Raw genomic sequence first — 18,037 nt, 5'->3', positions numbered from 1 at the left:
TTAGGAATGTGCCTAGTCATGACCGGCCCAACAACGAGGTCAAGAAGCCGTGCGCACACGCTAGTCAAGTTATAAAAGCAACTCCCATGGACTGACATTTTGAGCCCTGAGGACGTCAGCAGATAGCTGACGAAAGCTAGGCGTTTTAATTGGTTTTATTAGTAGTTTTAGTAATTTTAACATTAAACCAAAATTTTTTTACCACATTCCCTGGTGCTCGTGTGTTTTTCACTGTTTTAATATGGAATTACCCAGGGATATATTCAAAGAATCACAAACTGTGAGACCACCAGGAGATTAAAAACTACAAAAGGTTTATTACCATTAAAACGTTAAAAAACCTAGCTTTTGCTGGCCTCCTGCCGGCTTCGTCAGGGTGGCTAGCCGTCAGTGGGACGGCTGTTTTTATAGGAGCGGTGCCTTTTGCACCCGGCTCCTAGATCTCGTGACCGGGCCCAGATAGCCCTCCTGCATTGGGTTCTTAATTATCCTTTCGCGAGCTGCCACGCTCCTCTCTCCTTCCCACCCCTTTTCTTTCCCTGCCTTGCTCGTTCGTCGGGAGGGGGGGAAGCATTCCTTCATCCAGGGTGTCACTTTGTTGTTCGTTATCCCCTTTCTTCTTTTTCCCGGTTACCTGCGGTCCCACCTTCTTCCTCTCTTCCTTCTTCCCCATAGCGTTATCTGACTCCTTTCTCACCCGTGCCCCCACCACTCTCATTGCTCCCTCATTCTCATCTTCTGACCATCTCCTCTCTTCCTTTTCCTCCCCTCCGCACCCCCACTCAACCCTTCCTCCATAAGTGTGTGTGTGGCCATCAACTCTCTCTCCGCACCTCCTCGGTGACGGGTCGTCGGGGGCACCAACAGCGCCCCCGCGTTCGTTCTCGTCACCTCCCCGTCAGCGATGTTCCTTTCTTTGTGCCCACTCCTTCTTTTCCTTCTTACTAATCCTCTCCTGCTGTTCCCCTGGTGCGGGGTATTCCCTCTTTCATATCCGCCCTCCTGTCGTGCGCTCCCCCCGTTCTCAATCTCCCTACCACTTCCCCACCACCCTTCCCATTCTCTTCTCTCCCCTCCCTTTCTAGCCTCCGCCCTCCAGTTCGATCTTTCCTCCGCACGCGTGTGGGTGCAGGTCTCCTCCTCCCTACCCTTCCTCCGGCGGGAGGCCATTGGAGGCGCGGGGGTATTCTCTCCTTCACATCCACCCTTCCATTGCTTCTTCCCACTCCCAATCTCCATGGCAAGTCCTCCGCTGCTTCCCCGCCATGATTCCCATTCTTTCCTCACTTCTCTCTTTCCAACCTCAACCCTCCAGTTTGGTTTTTCCTCTGCACGCCCCTGGGTACCGATCGTCTCCCCCTCCCTGCCCTTCCTCCGGCGGGAGGTCGTTGGAGGTGCGGAGGTGCTCCCCTTTTCATACTCGCACCCCTGTTGTCCCTCCCCACTCTCAATCCCCGTGACAGATCCTCCGCTGCCCCCCACCATCCTTCCCATTCTCTCTCCTCTCCCTTTCCAATCCCGATCCTCCAGTTCGATCCTTCCTCCGCACACATACGGGTGCAGGTCGCCTCCCCCTCCCTACTCTTCCTCCAGCGGGAGGTCATTGGAGGCACGGGGGTATTCTCTCTTCCATGCTTACCCTCCTGTAGTTCACCCTCCCCCCTCTCAATCACCGTGATGAGTCCACTGTCCCCACACCATCCCTCCCATTCTCTCATCTCCTCTCCCTTACTGGCCTCAACCCTCCAATTCAATCCTTCCTCCATACACGTATGGGTGCAGGTCGCCCCCCCTCCCTACCCTTCCTCCGTCGGCTGTGACGTCAACTCTTCCGTTGGCTGACCTCTTTTGGGTTCAGGTGGTGTACTGTGGTGCCTAACGAATCTCACTGGATACCCGTTGCGCTTGCACACCCGGAAGAGGTAGTCCCTCTCCTCTTTCTTCACTCTGCTCGTGCTACAGTGGGAATACACCCGTTTGAACAGGGTTCTGACGCAGCTGACCTTATGGGCCACCGGATGGTTGCTCTGATAATGGAGGATCCTATCCGTGTGCGTTGGTTTCCGGTATACCCTTGTATTCAGAGACCCATCTGGTTGCCGATGGACCAATACATCCAGGAACGCCAGGGTGCCCTGGCTCTCCTCCTCCATCGTGAACTGGATTTCAGGGTATACCGAATTAAGCACGCCCATAAAGTCAGCTTTCTGGTGTTTCTTGATGACCGCAAACGTGTCATCTACCCCACTTAGACCCATAGTCAGCTCCATAGGCTCACCTCTACAAAACCTAGCCAAATTTCTCGCCAAACAACTACAACCCTATGCAGAATCCATCACCTCACATGTCAAAAACTCATTCCAGTTCATAGAGATCATAAAGAAACAAAACTTACAGCCCAGTGACCTACTCGTGAGCTTCGATGTCATTTCCCTCTTCACCCAAGTGACAATCAAAGAAGCCTTGACAGCTATCCAAAACAAATATAACCCCCCAAGCACATCCTAGATCTGACCAACCACTGCCTATCCAACACATACTTCATCTATAATGGACAAAAATACAAACAAATAGAAGGAGCACCCATGGGATCACCCCTCTCACCTGTCATTGCAAACCTCTACATGGAACACTTTGAAACCCAAGCTCTAGAAAAATCTGATCACAAACCCAAACTCTGGTGACACCAGAGAGATGATACCTTCATAATCTGGCCACATGGGAAAGAAAAACTAGACAACTTCCTCACACACCTCAACAGCCTACACCCCAAAATACAGTTCACCATGGAAACAGAAGCTAACAACCAACTTCCCTTCCTGGATGTCTTAGTCTACAAGAAATCCAATGGCTCCCTAGGACACACCATCTACCAGAAGAAAACACACACAAACCGCTATCTGCACGCACTCTCACACCACCACCCAGCACAGATCAACTCTGTAGCCAAGACACTCATCTCGAGAACAAAACGCTTAGCTGACGAAAAACACATAAAAACCGAACTATACACTCTCACTAACATACTAACATCCAACGGATTCCAAACAAATAAGATTACCAACCTAATCCAAAAAGAAACCCCCACTAAAATCCAAGACAGAGAACAAGAAAACGGAAAAGCCCTCCTCCCATACATAAAAGGCACCACAGACAGAATCAGCAAGATCCTCCACAAACACAACATCAAGACAGCATTCTGCACAAACCGAAAAATATCCACCAGCCTAAGAAACCCCAAAGACAAAATTGAGTTAGGAAATCAAGGAGTATATGAAATCCCATGCACCGCCTGCCCCACCACATACATCGGACAAACCAACAGAAGAATAGGTGCACACATTGAAGAACACAAGAACTCAGTCAGAAAAGAGGAACCAACTTCTTCCCTGGTCCAACACCTTAAAGCCACAGGACATAAAATTGACTTTAAAAAGACCAAAACTATCGCCAAAACTGAACACTTTAACAACAGAATAATCAGAGAAGCCATTGAGATAGAAAAACGCCCACACAGCATGAATAAACGAGATGATACCTCCCACCTACCAGCCATTTGGAAACCCGCCCTTATTGACAAACGATTCCCTAACACAAAGAATGACACTAGACCCACACTCACGAAAACCACACAGGATGTCACCACCACACATCCACGCAAAAAATAAACCCAAACCAATACCGATGATGAGGCATGACCACAAACCAGAAGCCAGACCACAGCTGCATCATTAGCCATTTTAAACCCCTCCAATCCATACATAAAGCAAACTGACACCCACCATGAAGATATGGCATGATCACGAACGTGAAGCCAAACAACAGCAACACAGCTCTCCATCTCAAATCCCCCTGCAACTCAGACTAATCCGAGCACAACAAAGCCCCCACCCAAACAGAACACACCCCCATCCAATCAGAGCACAGCCAAGCCCCCATCCAATCAGAGCACAGCCAAGCCCCTAACCAATCAGAACACACCTCCACCCAATCGGAACACAGCCAAGCTCCCACCCAATCAGTTCATACCCCCACTGGCATTTAAAAGGAAGAAACAGCTGTGATCACACATTGTTCCTAGAAGCACGAAGCCGAAAACACCAGCCTGAAGATGACGAATGGGACTTCGTCAAAACGTCACCAAGACACTTCCAATTTTACGCAGGAGAAAACCTGAATAACCAAAGACCTACATATATATATATACAGTATATATAGGAAGTTTTTCAGACAGACCGGTCTGATTGATTACACCTTGACATTTTTAACTGCTATACTGCAGTTTTACTTTTTACAATATCTTTTGCCATGCAGCCCCCCAACTAGGGGTGTTAAGCAGGCTCAAGTCGCAACTGCGAAATATTTTAAATCCAAATTTCTTTTTCTGACAAAGAGTTGAAGAATTAAATCGGGAGACTAAGATGGCCATTTCTAGCTTGTTCTGCTTTCATCAGTTAGCCCTTTATGGGATTCGAACCTGGGCAGTTTTACATACTAGGCAGTGATTTAACCACCAAGCCACAGGCTCTCCTCCCCTCTTTGCCAGCTGAGTCAAGGGAGTATACACAGGAAGTTTTTCAGACAGACCGGTCTGATTGATTACACCTTGACATTTTTAACTGCTATACTGCAGTTTTACTTTTTAGGAGAGCCTGTGGCTTGGTGGTTAAATCACTGCCTAGTATGTAAAACTGCCCAGGTTCAAATCCCATAAAGGGTATGGCTAACTGATGAAAGCAGAACAAGCTAGAAATGGCCATCTTAGTCTCCCGATTTAATTCTTTAACTCTTTGTCAGAAAAAGAAATTTGGAGATATATATATGCATGCTATTTTCACCTACAAAGTCATGTAGTGCCTGGCATAAATAAGAGTGATCCATCTAAACATTATTCTGATTAACAGAAATAACTGATTTTAATAAAACTGGCATGCCATCTACTTCGGCTATAGGAACCTAGAGCAAAGATGAAAATGTTACTACATTTTATAAAACCAGTTAAAGAAAGTTCTACTTTTCCCATACCTTGCATTGGCAGAGAGTGCATTCTGTACCATGCTTGATCCAGGATGATCCAGTGAATCGGACTACATTAGTTTCATCCAGACAAGTCTTGGTAATATCATTTTTAATGGTGTCTGCTTGACAAGGATCGATGACACAATGTGGGCAACATTCATTCTCAGGGAGTATGCTGAATTCACAATCCATCTCAGGACAAGACAAAGGCCAGCAGTCAATCTCCCCCTGCTGTTAAAAAAAGCAGATCAAAGGTTATGATGTATGTTGTAATAATATGTATATATCTAATTATGGATGTAAGTATTGTATGTATGATTGTTTGCTAAACCATGAAATATTGAAAGCCATCTGATTGCTGTCATGGGCTATGTGCTAAGAACAGTAACTTAAGTTATTAATAAAACTTCCAGGAAAAATAGGGAGTACATATAACTCTTTCATTGTCCTAAAAGGCACCTGTTTTGAGCTGATTTATTCCCACAGAGAATATTATATATTTGAATTAGATCAGGACTTCATAATATTTATATCCGGCTTATATCCGGCTTATATCAGGCTTCATGAAATTGAAAATCTATGTTTAGCCCAACAAAGAATAGCTACCTCCAAGGCAAATCTATTTGATATTATCTGGTTGTGATTTTCTATCACTAACAGTCCTACTGAGACCTATAGAACTTATTTTTGACTAAAAGTAAATTGTTTAGTATTCCTATCCATTGTTCATTTGTGATGTTTATGTGTTTGCAAGTGCTGAAACTGAACAATGCCTAAGTTGATCTGAATTGCCCATTATCATGGAGAACTTTTCTCTCTGTGTTGTAAATGAAGTTTAAGTCAAATATTTTCAGTATATTTTTAGCTATCTCATTTTTTTCTTGCAACCATGATTAATACCAGTGCATTGCTTTGATGCCAATATTCATGATCTCTATCTGCTATTATGTACTTGTCACTTATCTGAAATTTTAGTCAAAATTATTTGAGAAATATAAAAGAACTATATAACTAATGTAAATTAATAAACAATAGTTAAGGTATAAATAAATAATATCTCTTTAATCGCTCCAGAGTTCATTTGAGAACAAAAAGTAAATAAATGAATAAATAAATAAAATAGTGGGAAGACTTACCAAACATCGGCACTGTTGACAGTTTTGAACCCATGTATCCCCACTATTGTACATGATCTCTCCACTTTGATGTAAACACTGACTACTCAGCCTTGGATCACATTCGGGACAGCAGAATAAATCAGCAGTGGGATTTTCACAGTCACAGACCATTCGTCGGCACATTACATAGCCAGTCTGCCATTGTAAAAGATAGTAAAATGTCACTTATGTTATGCTATTATGACATGAAAAATAAAAAATATTTTGCAGTAGTTTGCAGCACTAAGGATTGAAGTTAAAGACTTTTAAAATCATTTGTAATTTATAATAAGGATGACCTAAAGACAATATTATTTACAATTGAAAAAAAATTATAGTGATTATCCCAAGGTAGTCAGATAGAACATTGAGTTAGGTAGACCATTATTCCTCTTCAGTGTAAAGTCCTAGCTATGCTATAAATTATAATTATTTTCATGTTAATCAGTGAATACTAATATCTCTCATGTAGCACATCAACCACCCCACCCAAAAATTCTGTTTTCAAGTCTTTCTCATTTTTTATTTTTTCACATTCCCAGAGGATCTCCCAACTCACTTGGCAAGAGCAAACGGAGCATCTATCATTTTCCAACACCCAGATTTGTCCATTGTGTTTGATCTTCCTTTCATGGATACAGTCCCCTGTGCAATTCTTCCCATGAGGGCATCGACAGTCATAGCCTCCATCCAAATTAAAACAGATTGTGTCATTGGCACAGCTGTGCCTCCCAGTTCCACATTCATCAATATCTGTAGAAAGAAGTGGAGGCATCAATCAATATCTGAAACTGGCCAATAAAAGAAATCTCAGTAATTTTCAGCTGAAAGGCCTGAATTCCACACTAGCTTACAGCAAAAATCTATTTTATTGTAGTTAATTATAAGAGCAATTAAAATACACGAAAGAGCACTGTATGTTTCATTTTATCTGAAGAAACATTGTGTAGCAGAGTTTCTGTGTTTAGTACTGTATAGCAGAAGGCATGTTAAAATGATGGTCTTCTATACAATGCTATATCAGGTTACATGTTATTTTACTTAAATTTTTCAAAAGGTATTGAGCTGACGAGTTAAGTAGCTAAACAAAAAAAGGGAAAAGCAAGAGGGTTTTTTCAAACATCTTTTGCAAAGCATAAGAGGCTCTAAACATTTACATAAATGCTTGCTAGAAATGAGAACGTGCTATGTATCAGTAAAACTCAATGTTCATATTTATTCATTAGAAAGTATCAAAAGTATGTCTAATTTACCATTTTGAATACATTACACACATTTCAAAAATATTATCCTTTTTTAATTATAAGCAACAAAATTTGTTGGCAAGAATGAAAATACATTCTCTTTAAAAATAATTAAATCTTTGTATACACACACATTTGGGGAACAGGAAACATACTGCTTATTTTAGGAAGTTGCAGGAATGTAAAGAAACCCTTTTTAAAATTCATCTATAGTGTTTCAGAAGATTGGGAGTATATCACTTAAAGGCTACCAATTTCAATAAATCAATGTTTCACTTGGTTCTATTTGTCTTGTTTTAAGACTACTGTGGAAAACAGATCATGTTTTAGCCTTATTTATGCAGAAATGTTGAAAGTTCAAAAGGGTTCACAAAGTTTTAAATACCACTGTACATTTTTTCAAAGATATGTGAAGAACCAAACTTTACTCAAACTTTAGCCAATTATTGCTTTATGTGGCATATGTAACTATTTTCACTCCCATGAAAATTTAAAAAGCATCCATTATACAAACACTTTGCAACTTCTGCCTCCCAGCTACTTTGAATAAAATAAATGAGGAGAAATGAATAGATACAATGAAAATACTACATATGTATACAATTTCTCAAACCATTAGGAGCTGCACACACACACACACACATTCTTTAATTTCTTTTTCTTCTGTTTCTGCAAACATTCTTTTTTGATCTTGTGTTATAACTACAAATGGCTCCCAAGAATATACTTAATCTTATTAATACGAGCAAATGTATTATTACTAATTTAAAAAATTTGTACAATGACAAAGAATTGGCTCAGATGTGAAGGACAGGGTTCCTTCAAGGTGGCCATGCTTGTAAAGGTGTGCTACATTAGCATTTTGTGCACATTTGCATCATAAATTCCCAGCAATGATTTGCAGTCCTACTAATACATATTTTAAATGCTTTATTTAAAAAATATTGTAATAAATCACATGTTTAAATAATATTTTTAATACCAAGGGCATTCTTCTAAGTTTTTACTGCATAGATTAGAATGACGTGGGAAACATAATTTAATTTTTCACAGCTTTAGACCCCATCATTGGCATTTATTTATCACTATTCATTGGTTACTATTTGATTGTAATCTTGACAAGTATTGGAATTCTTTCTTGTTCAAAATTAGTGAGGAATATATTCAGTTGCAGGCATAATCTGGATATTTTTACTTATGATAAACATTTAGTTAAGAGATAATTGTAGATTGAAATGCTGCCAGTAAATTTAATAAAATGGATCTTAGAATGATTAGTTCTGATTAACTAGTTTTTGAAACAATTTAGCTCAGAATGTTTCTTAGCAAATTTTCCATTTCAGCTAACAATAATTATTTGGACATTTTATTCCTAATACTATTGTTGTGTAAGAAATTTCATATTTGGTAGCAATTTTAGGGGATTGAATTGTGACATTTATTGAAGTTTGCTTGCAATTGCTGTGTTATTGGGAATGGGAACATTCACTCACATGAATTGATTTTATACCATTATTGTTAACAAGTGATTTAACATCAGTTGCTGAATGTCAAGAATATATCCATATAGACTTTTTTGCTAAATCCCTAGGATTTAGAATTATTTTGCAAGGGGAATTGAATTTTTAAGGAATAAAGGAAGGCTAAATCAGCCTGCACTTGATTTTCAGCAGTGAATTGTTAATATCTCTTCTTTGTTAGCATTTGAATTATTATAAATTTTAGACAAAAGTTAATGATGGATATTTTTGTTCAATGCTATCAATGTGTTTTTCTTGTGAGGTGTATTTCCAGATCTTTTATCCCCTTTCCTTCTTTTTTTAAAAAAATAGTTCCTCAACATTATTTTCACAAATAAACACACACATGTATTTTGTTCGTTTATTTGATGTAATTTGAACTTTTTATTATTCCTTGTAAACTTTTTAAAGATTCCATTAATTTCTCAGAAAATAAGAATTTATTTCTTATTTCTCTTACACCATTTATTGATAACTTAAAAAAAAACACCATTGTGATGACCCTTTATTTCCTACAGGTTGTATTAATATTTTGTAGAACACTAGATGTTCCACTCTGTTGGCTGTTTCCATCTCTTCTGGATTTTTTTTTTAATTTTGTGGGCATTAAATAAATTGCTACATATACTTGAAAAAAATTGCTCTGTTAAAAATGATACATATAGAACAAAGTTAGATATCATGTTTGCCTTATAACCAGCTGAAAAATTAGTGAAGACAAATACACACACACTCACGTTTACTCATAAAACACAAATACATATCTCCAAATGGCTAGTGCCCAATGTCAACTCACTAGGAATTAGATTCGAACAACAAGTGTCACTTATTGCACATATAAAAATTATACTGTTCAGAGGACTGGGATTCAGCATTAATAACCACACTGATTTAGTTATTTCAAATTTATACTTTAGAGATGTGTAAATGCAACATAATTTCAACAGTATTATTTTTTCTTTATTATGCTTACATTATGTTGTATTTTTTTACTCTAAATAATATAGGGGCAGATTATTTTGTATCTCAGTTTTAATATTGCCAAGTACTTGAAAGTAAATTTTATTTGAAAAAATATGGATGCTTCATTGGGTCTTCTTGCATCCCTAGACTCTACCTTGTGATGCCAGCAATCTAAATTTGGAGTATCAACAGGCATCATAGTCCTGTCTACTGTCTTAGGAAGACTCATCCATCTCCATATGAATTGGTCTTCTCCAATAATACATTCAGACAGCTTTTTCCTTTCAAGGAAAGAGAAATTTCTTTATTCCTGCAAGAGTAATTATACTTAGATGTTAGGCAGTTAATATGTAAAGAGTGAAAGAAAATGTAAATTTTAGTGCTACCAAAATGAAAGAGGTTTGCTTTCCTCTTCTTGGTTTAAATAGTTCATAACAGAATGTGCTTTATTGTCTTCCTTGAGAAACAGAACACAAAGCTTCTATGCAAATATACCTTAAAGTTTCATTTCAGAACAATGTCTTAGAAGAATCAAGTACGGTCTCACTAAATAATTGTCATTTAGATAGTACCTAAACTTTGTACAGCTAAGTTTGCAATACTGCTGCACAGTTTTTTTTCTTAACTGCAGCATTTCTACAAATTGTAAAAGCAGCATAATATTATTTTATGGTGGTAGATGTTTTATAAGGTAATAATAGGTTTTTTAAAAATGTACAGTGTATTAAACATGTAAAACAAAAACAAAAACATAACATGAAATGGTTTTATTCAGATAACAATAAAATTTTCTTCTCCTTTCTTGAAAATGTAGTAATCAATACATTTAATAGAGTCTGCCTATAAAATTATTACACAGAAATTGCCCAATCATATGCAGGTTGTCAACAAATTATTACCACAATTGGGACTAGAATTTCTGTTTGCTTAATAATTATTGCTTAATTGTTTGCTTAATTAGGTAGTTGTTAAGTGAGTCGCACAATTTTATGACATTTTTTGCCACAGTTGTTAAATTATCACTGCAGTTATTAAGTCAAACATATGGCTATTGACTTTAGTTGTCAGAAGCTGGCTGGGAAGGTTGCAGATGACCCCAGATGCTGCAAGTGTCATAAATACAAGCCAGTTGTCAAGTGCCCCAATTTGTGGTAATGTTGTGACAGTCATAAGACCAGTCATTTTTTCAGTGTGTTGTAACTTTGAACGGTTGCTAAATGAATGGTTGTAAATTTAGGGCTACCTGTATCCCTAATCCACAGTTCCTGAGCAAACACAAATAGCTAATCATGCAGTCAAGCGGGTAGGTATGTTGAAAGTGGAAGACTGTATGATCCATCCATTGCTCTAACTCAGTGATCTCCCAACAAATACACAGAGGGATTCTGTAGCATCTAAACAGAACTTGTAAGCCAGTGCATACAATGCCATTTTGTTTAGTTAATCCCCTAATTGTGCATGAGGTACTGGATTTATAGAGATTTTATTCAAGTACTGTATTACAAAGCCATAAAGCTATTCTGGGAATGTCAGAGATGGAGCAGACAAGAGGAAACTTCAATCTATTTTTGGTTTTGCTCAGCACAACTTTTGAAATAATAATAATAATAATAATAATAATAATAATAATAATAATAATAATAATAATAATAATAATAATAATAATAGTAATAGAGTTGGAAGGGACTTTGGAGGTCATCTAGTCCAACCCCCTGCTCAGGCAGGAAACCCTATACCATTTTGGACAAATGGCTGTCCATTCTCTTCTTAAAAACTTCCAGTGTTGGAGCATTCACCACTTCTGGAGGCAGGTTGTTCCACTGGTTAATTGTTTAACTGTCAGGAAGTTTCTCCTTAGTTTTAGGTTGCACCTCTCCTTGATTAGTTTCCATCCGTTGCTTCTTGTCCTGCCTTCAGGCGCTTTGGAGAATAGCTTGACTCCCTCTTCTTTGTGGCAGCCCCTGAGATGTTGGAACACTGCTATCATGTCCCCCCTCATCCTTCTCTTCATTAAATTAGACATACCCAATTCCAGCAACCGTTCCTTATATGTTTTAGCCTCCAGTCCCCAATCATCTTTGTTGCTTTTCTCTGTACTCTTTCTAGAGTCTCGACATCTTTTTTACATTGTAGTGACCAAAACTGGATGCAGTATTCCAAGTGTGGCCTTACCAAGGCATTGTAAAGTGGTATTAATACTTCATGTGATTTTGATTCTATCCCTCTGTTAATGCAGCCTAGCACTGTGTTGGCTTTTTTGGCAGCTGCAGCACACTGCTGGCTCATATTTAAGTGATTGTCCACTAGGACTCCGAGATCCCTCTCAAAGTTACTACTATTGAGCAAGGTACCCCCTACTATACCTGTACATTTGGTTTTTCTTGCCTAAATGTAGAACTTTACTTTTTTCACCATTGAATTTCATTTTGTTAGATAGTGCCCAATGTTCAAGTCTGTCCAGATCCTCCTGTATCTTAAGCCTATCTTCTGGAGTGTTGGCTATTCCTGCCAGCTTGGTGTCGTCTGCAAATTTGATGAGTTCCCCACCTATCCCCTTGTCCAAATTGTTGATGAAGATGTTGAAGAGCACTGGGCCCAGAATAGAGCCCTGGGGCACCCCACTACACACTTCCCTCCATGTAGATGCAGTTCCATTGAGGACCACACGCTGAGTACGCTGGTCAGCCAGTTATGAATCCATCTGGTGGTGATGCTGTCTAACCCACATTTTTCTATCTTATCAAGTAGTAGCTTGTGATCTACTTTATCAAATGCCTTACTGAAGTCCAAGTAAATTATATCCACAGCATTCCTCTGATCCACTAATTTTGTCACTTGGTCAAAGAATGCAATAAGATTTGTCTGGCATGATCTGTTTTTGACAAACCCATGTTGGCTTTTAGTAATGACTTTGTTTGCCTCTAGGTGTTCGCTGATTCATTGTTTATCTTTTCCAGAATCTTCCCAGGTATTGAGGTCAGGCTGATAGGTCTGTAATTTCCTGGATCCATTTTTTTTCCTTTTTTGAAGATGGGAACTACATCAGCTCTTTTCCAGTCCTCCAGTAGTTCCCCAGTGCTCCAGGATCTTTGAAAAATATAGTTCAGTGGTTCTGAGATCACATCTGCCAGTTTCTTGAGAACCTTGGAGTCCTGTGATTTGAACTCGTCTAGGCTGGACAGGTGCTCACTTACCATTTTCTTGCCTATCTTAACTTGTGTTTCTATTCTGTTTCTTATGGCACTATTTTGGTCTGTTTTTTCCCTTTGTGTAAAGACAGATGCAAAAAATGAGTTAAATAGTTCTGCTTTCTCCCTGTTGCTTGTCACCTTCTTGCCAATTTCTCCCACTAATGGACCAATCATTTCCTTCACCTTTTTCTTGTTTTTTACATGTTTACATGATCCGCTGCAATACTACTTATAACTTTATAAAGCTGTGGGGCAATTATATTGTTTAAAATAGAAAAGAGCAAAACTTATCTTTAAAACATTGGCTACTTTTCAAAATGAGGCCACCTGCTTTTTTTTTAGACTCTTTCTTTCTCATCCATTTTCCCAGTCCCAAACAGCTACCAAAAGTCTGTCCAATTTCATGGAATCCAAATGTGTGTATGGACATCAAATGATATTTCCAGTTACTTATCTGATAAAGGCATACTGCTTATTCCATTTTGTTCAACATCCAGAATATCAAAAGAACAGTTGTAATGTGTACAAAATAGATTTAACAAGCCTTGGCTTGTGTAATGAATAAATATGTTACAAAATTTATGTTTCTCACTGTTTCTCTATACATATCTATTTGTATAGAGAAGACATTAGGAAAGAAGTCCCCAGGCCGTGGCCCACTACCAGGCCTTGAACCATTTGGAAGCAGGCCACGGAAGTGGCGGGCACGTGCGTACGCATGCACGCTTTCATTTGCGTGAGCACTGAGCACACGTATCCACCACTCACGCAAATGGAGCTGCATGTTCACGTATTCTTGCTCATCACTTGTATGGAACCATCCCCTCTCTCCCTCCCCAGCCTTCAGTCTGCAAAGGCAGGAAGGTGGGGGAACTCTGCATTAGGAAATGCCCTTAAGCAATGTGGGTAGGGATCTTTCTCCCACAAAAAGAAATGAAAAATTCCTTAGATGAATTTCCTACTTAGTTTAAGATTAAGACTGAGTTGAGGTCATTTCTTCTTTCCATGATGTCCCTCATTTCAAGAAGGCTCTTAGTCTTCTCAAAATATTTTAGGGAAAGCAGATGTTGCAGAAAGAGCAAAGAAGTAGAAAGCTCTTCTGGGGGGACATGGAAAGAGGTGAAGGATGATCCTTATGGAAAAGTATTTTATGTGTATTGATATGGTATTGATTTTTTTCTGAAGTAAATTGCAATGGGTCAGATTGCTGAAATAATGCTCAGTTCCAGATAACCCCAGTTTAGTGGGGATATAAATTACAATAGAGATATTTGTTTGATATTTCCTTTATAAGATCTCTGGACTCAACACAATGAATTCTTAGCCTACATCAAGACAATTAGCATCACTCAAGCACAGTTTCATAGGAATAGCAAATGAAGTATGATGCCCCTTTACCGACCTTCACATGATTCTCCACTAGGTGAAAACATGCCATTATCGTGGTAACCATCCCTGCACTCACAGTGGTACCATCCAGGTAGGTTAATACAGGTGGCACGGCTGTTACACTGAACAAAGCCATCTGAACATTCATCAATATCTGCTCAATAAATAGAAAACAACATAAACTATAGTATCAGTCCACAGAAATGGCTGTTGTTTGTGGACACATAAAGAAATTGATATACGAAAAGTATTTATGTTTTATAGACTAAGATACAATATACTAAAAAGGAACTGAAGTGTAATAAGTGTTATCTTTTTGTAAAGATGCAAGATGAGAAATAAATGTGAACTGTGAACAAAATAACACCATTAAAATACTCAGTATTGTTGAAACATTTCTAATTCATTCAATGAAAATAAATAAAAAGCATATTTTGCGTGTCACTGCCCATGGAAAGCAGAAAAAGTCATTCCACCTGGAAGGTTATTTCTAACTATTATTCCTTCTCCTATGTCTTGCATTAGACTATCTCTTATAAACCAACAATATCTATTTCTGTAGCATGAACAGGACATTAAATCATAACTCCTTTTCTTCTATAGTTAATTCTTCTAGAAATAATTTTTAAATCTTTTTTGAAACACAAAGACTATTCCAATGCATATTTTGAATATGAATTGCATTACTTGCTATCATAATTAGTACATTTCCCAAGCTGAAACAAACTGTTTTTCTAGATCTATTTCTCTCTAGTCTTGCAAGAGCAACAAATAGTATTTCAAGGAGGAGGCAAAAGAAGAGAAATTGAAATATGCAGATTTTTTTAAAGGAATGTATGGAAAAATAAAAATAGTTTACAATGAATTAATTCAGGCAATTGAAAATGAGGCAAATTGATATTTATAAATTTATCCCTTTCTTTCACAATATCCATAACATTCCATTATATCTCGAGAATATATCTCACTTTAGGAAACTTTTGTTTTATTTACTAAAGTTTTTATCTGCAATTATGCCAGATAAAACTTCTGAATTTTTCTCCCATTCCCCGCAACAATGTACATAGATAAAATGGTGAATAATTACAAAAGGTTTACAAAATATTTAAAAGGTATGACTCTATTGACTTAAATTCTATATAGAATGGAAATGCTTTTTAAAAAATAAAGCCAATATTTTAAAATAATTTTGCAAGTTAATTGGATTTTTTATTTTTAATTCCACCTTTCCTTTAAGAGTTTAAGGGTTAGGTCTACATGGGACCTCCTAGTCCATTCCACTCTTTCCAAACTGTAAATCTATCATAGGTTAGATTGATAGACAGCATAATGGCTCTAATTCACACAGTAAGTTGGTTGATGATCAACTTGAACTAGATCTCCTAAATCCTAGTCAATGCCTAAATTGTTATACCAGTCTATATATTACATTCATGCCTTCTGATTATCCCCAGGAGTGAATCTAAATTTGGCCACAATTATTGCTACCTCTTCACAGCATCACGTTTAAATGCTTTTGATTCTTGATTTCCACATATCTCAGACAAAGATACTGAAATTTTGCTTTCAAACTTAAAAAAACCCAAACATATCTACAAGCACTATCTAGGTACTAAAGAAGTGTGCTGTGGCATTTGGTGGAAATGTGGCAAAGCTAAGGCTTATTGGAAAAAGATACATACGTGGTTAGAAAAAATATTAGGTGAACATGTGGATTTTAAACCTGAACTTTTTTTACTAGGTATAATGCCTGAAAAGATTAATAATCAGAGTTTATATTTAATTTTACACATCACTACAGCAGCGAGAATAATTTTCGCACAATACTGGAAGAATGAAGGATTGCCATCAGAAGAAGAAATAATCAGAAAAATATTGGAATGTGCAGAGATGGACAGATTAACTATGAGACTGAAAGATAAAGAAGACACAGACTACTACCAAATTTGGGATTTATTTTATTGTTGGTTAGAGGAAAGAATGAAGGATTAGGAATCGAATATGTATTAGCATAGCTAACCCCAGACAACACGTTGATTGGAAAAATTAACATATGTATGCAAAAGAAAACCAATAAAATCTTTATAAAAAAAAGTGTGCTCTGGAACAGAATTCACATATTCACTCTTGGAATGAAGGTGTAAAAACAAGGCCTCAAAATACTTTAAAACTAAGGAACAAGAGCAATGAAAATTGTGTTGCTTTAGAGCAGTGGTGTCAAACTGCCGGCCCACGGGCCGGACACATCACCAGGAAACCTTGCCCACCCCATTGCCGGCAATAGGGAAAAAGCTCCGATACGTTGTGCGATGTCACATGATGTTGAAGTTTGACATGTCTGCTTTAGAGAGAGAGAAACTAAGAAATTATCTAGAGCATTGATATTGACAAGTGTTATGGGTACATAGAAGAATATAAAAGCCTACAGTACAGAATCTTATTGTGCACCTTAGATTCTGCTTGGTGTAACAATTCTATCATAAACCGTAAAGTCTGAAGGTACAGAGTAAGTTACTGTAGATTAAGCAGCTCTCTGGTAGCTGATATCAGTAGCACAGATTATTTTACAGAGGTATGTTTTTCCATAGCTGCTTATCTGTCTATCAGCCACCCATCCCATTTTAGTCCACCATCATCCTATTTTGCTAACCTAGGAAAATAACTACTGTTGCTGAAGAAAATAATACAAAGCAGCTGCTCTATGTTAACAATGAGAAATGGGATGCAATTTCACAAATGTTCTTAAGGAGTGCTTCAACCAAAATTTAGATGAGGTAAAGTGTTCCTCAAAGATTTTCCCTGTCCACATAGTCAGCATTGATATAGTATAATAGTTAGGAATGGGGAAAAAATTAAGCAAAAACATAGAAACAAAATAGCATTTAATGTTTGCTGTATAGGAAGGTAGGATCTCGCTAATCTTCATTTAAAACAAATCTTTTTAAGAATATTTTTTAAGGGATCTGCGTTTATTGTAGGCATATCCTGAAACGCAGCAGAACACTTCAGAAAGAATTTGCCAGAAACCAAGGGATTGTCTTCCAAATTGGCCTGAACAAAAACAGCTTTGAAATTTCAAAACTTTGAAGATGGACATACAGATACACAATATATCTGCAAATTTTTATCCACCTCATTTGCACCATTTTTGTACACTTTCCCTGAAAAGCTATGAGAAGAGTAAATCCTTTCTTTTTCTGCTAAGTATCTCTGTCTCATGGGTAGAAACAGTAGGACAATCCTTTTACATGTAAACATAGAGCTCAACTTGATAAAATTATTAACTCTTTGCAGATCTCTGCACATAAAGCTCTATAAGTTCCCATTTGAAATTTACTTCATTGTGTTTTCCATCTGTTAGAAGTAAGTCTTCATCCTGGTTCATCCAAGCCGGGAATAAATAAGCAAACATGGCGACTGCTTTGGGAAGAAGGTTACAGTTTATTGCAGAAGACAGATGGTCCTTGCAAGAAGCAGCAGAGGAGAAGAAAGAGAGGGAGCACATGGGCAGAAGGTCTTTTTATACCCTCTAGCCCTGCTTGGAATAGTTTCCT

At 37.9% G+C, this 18,037-nt stretch overlaps 1 protein-coding gene across 1 annotated transcript in view; it reads right to left on the bottom strand.

The window, feature by feature from the left end:
* Positions 1–5,010: 5,010 nt before the first annotated feature.
* The window catches only part of LOC107296558 (protein NEL), a 15,006-nt gene continuing 1,979 nt past the window's right edge, over positions 5,011–18,037 (bottom strand). The window contains exons 2-4 of the mRNA XM_015825885.1: positions 6,736–6,929; positions 6,156–6,332; positions 5,011–5,250 (exon numbers count right to left, since the gene is read on the bottom strand). Coding sequence (XP_015681371.1) covers positions 5,011–5,250; positions 6,156–6,332; positions 6,736–6,929 — 611 coding nt within the window. The remainder of the gene's footprint in view (positions 5,251–6,155; positions 6,333–6,735; positions 6,930–18,037) is intronic.

The sequence above is a fragment of the Protobothrops mucrosquamatus genome, unplaced genomic scaffold, assembly GCF_001527695.2.
Source record: "Protobothrops mucrosquamatus isolate PMUCROS unplaced genomic scaffold, P.Mucros_1.0 scaffold2866, whole genome shotgun sequence".
Lineage (NCBI taxonomy): Eukaryota > Metazoa > Chordata > Lepidosauria > Squamata > Viperidae > Protobothrops > Protobothrops mucrosquamatus.
This window is presented reverse-complemented; position numbering and strand designations above follow the sequence as displayed.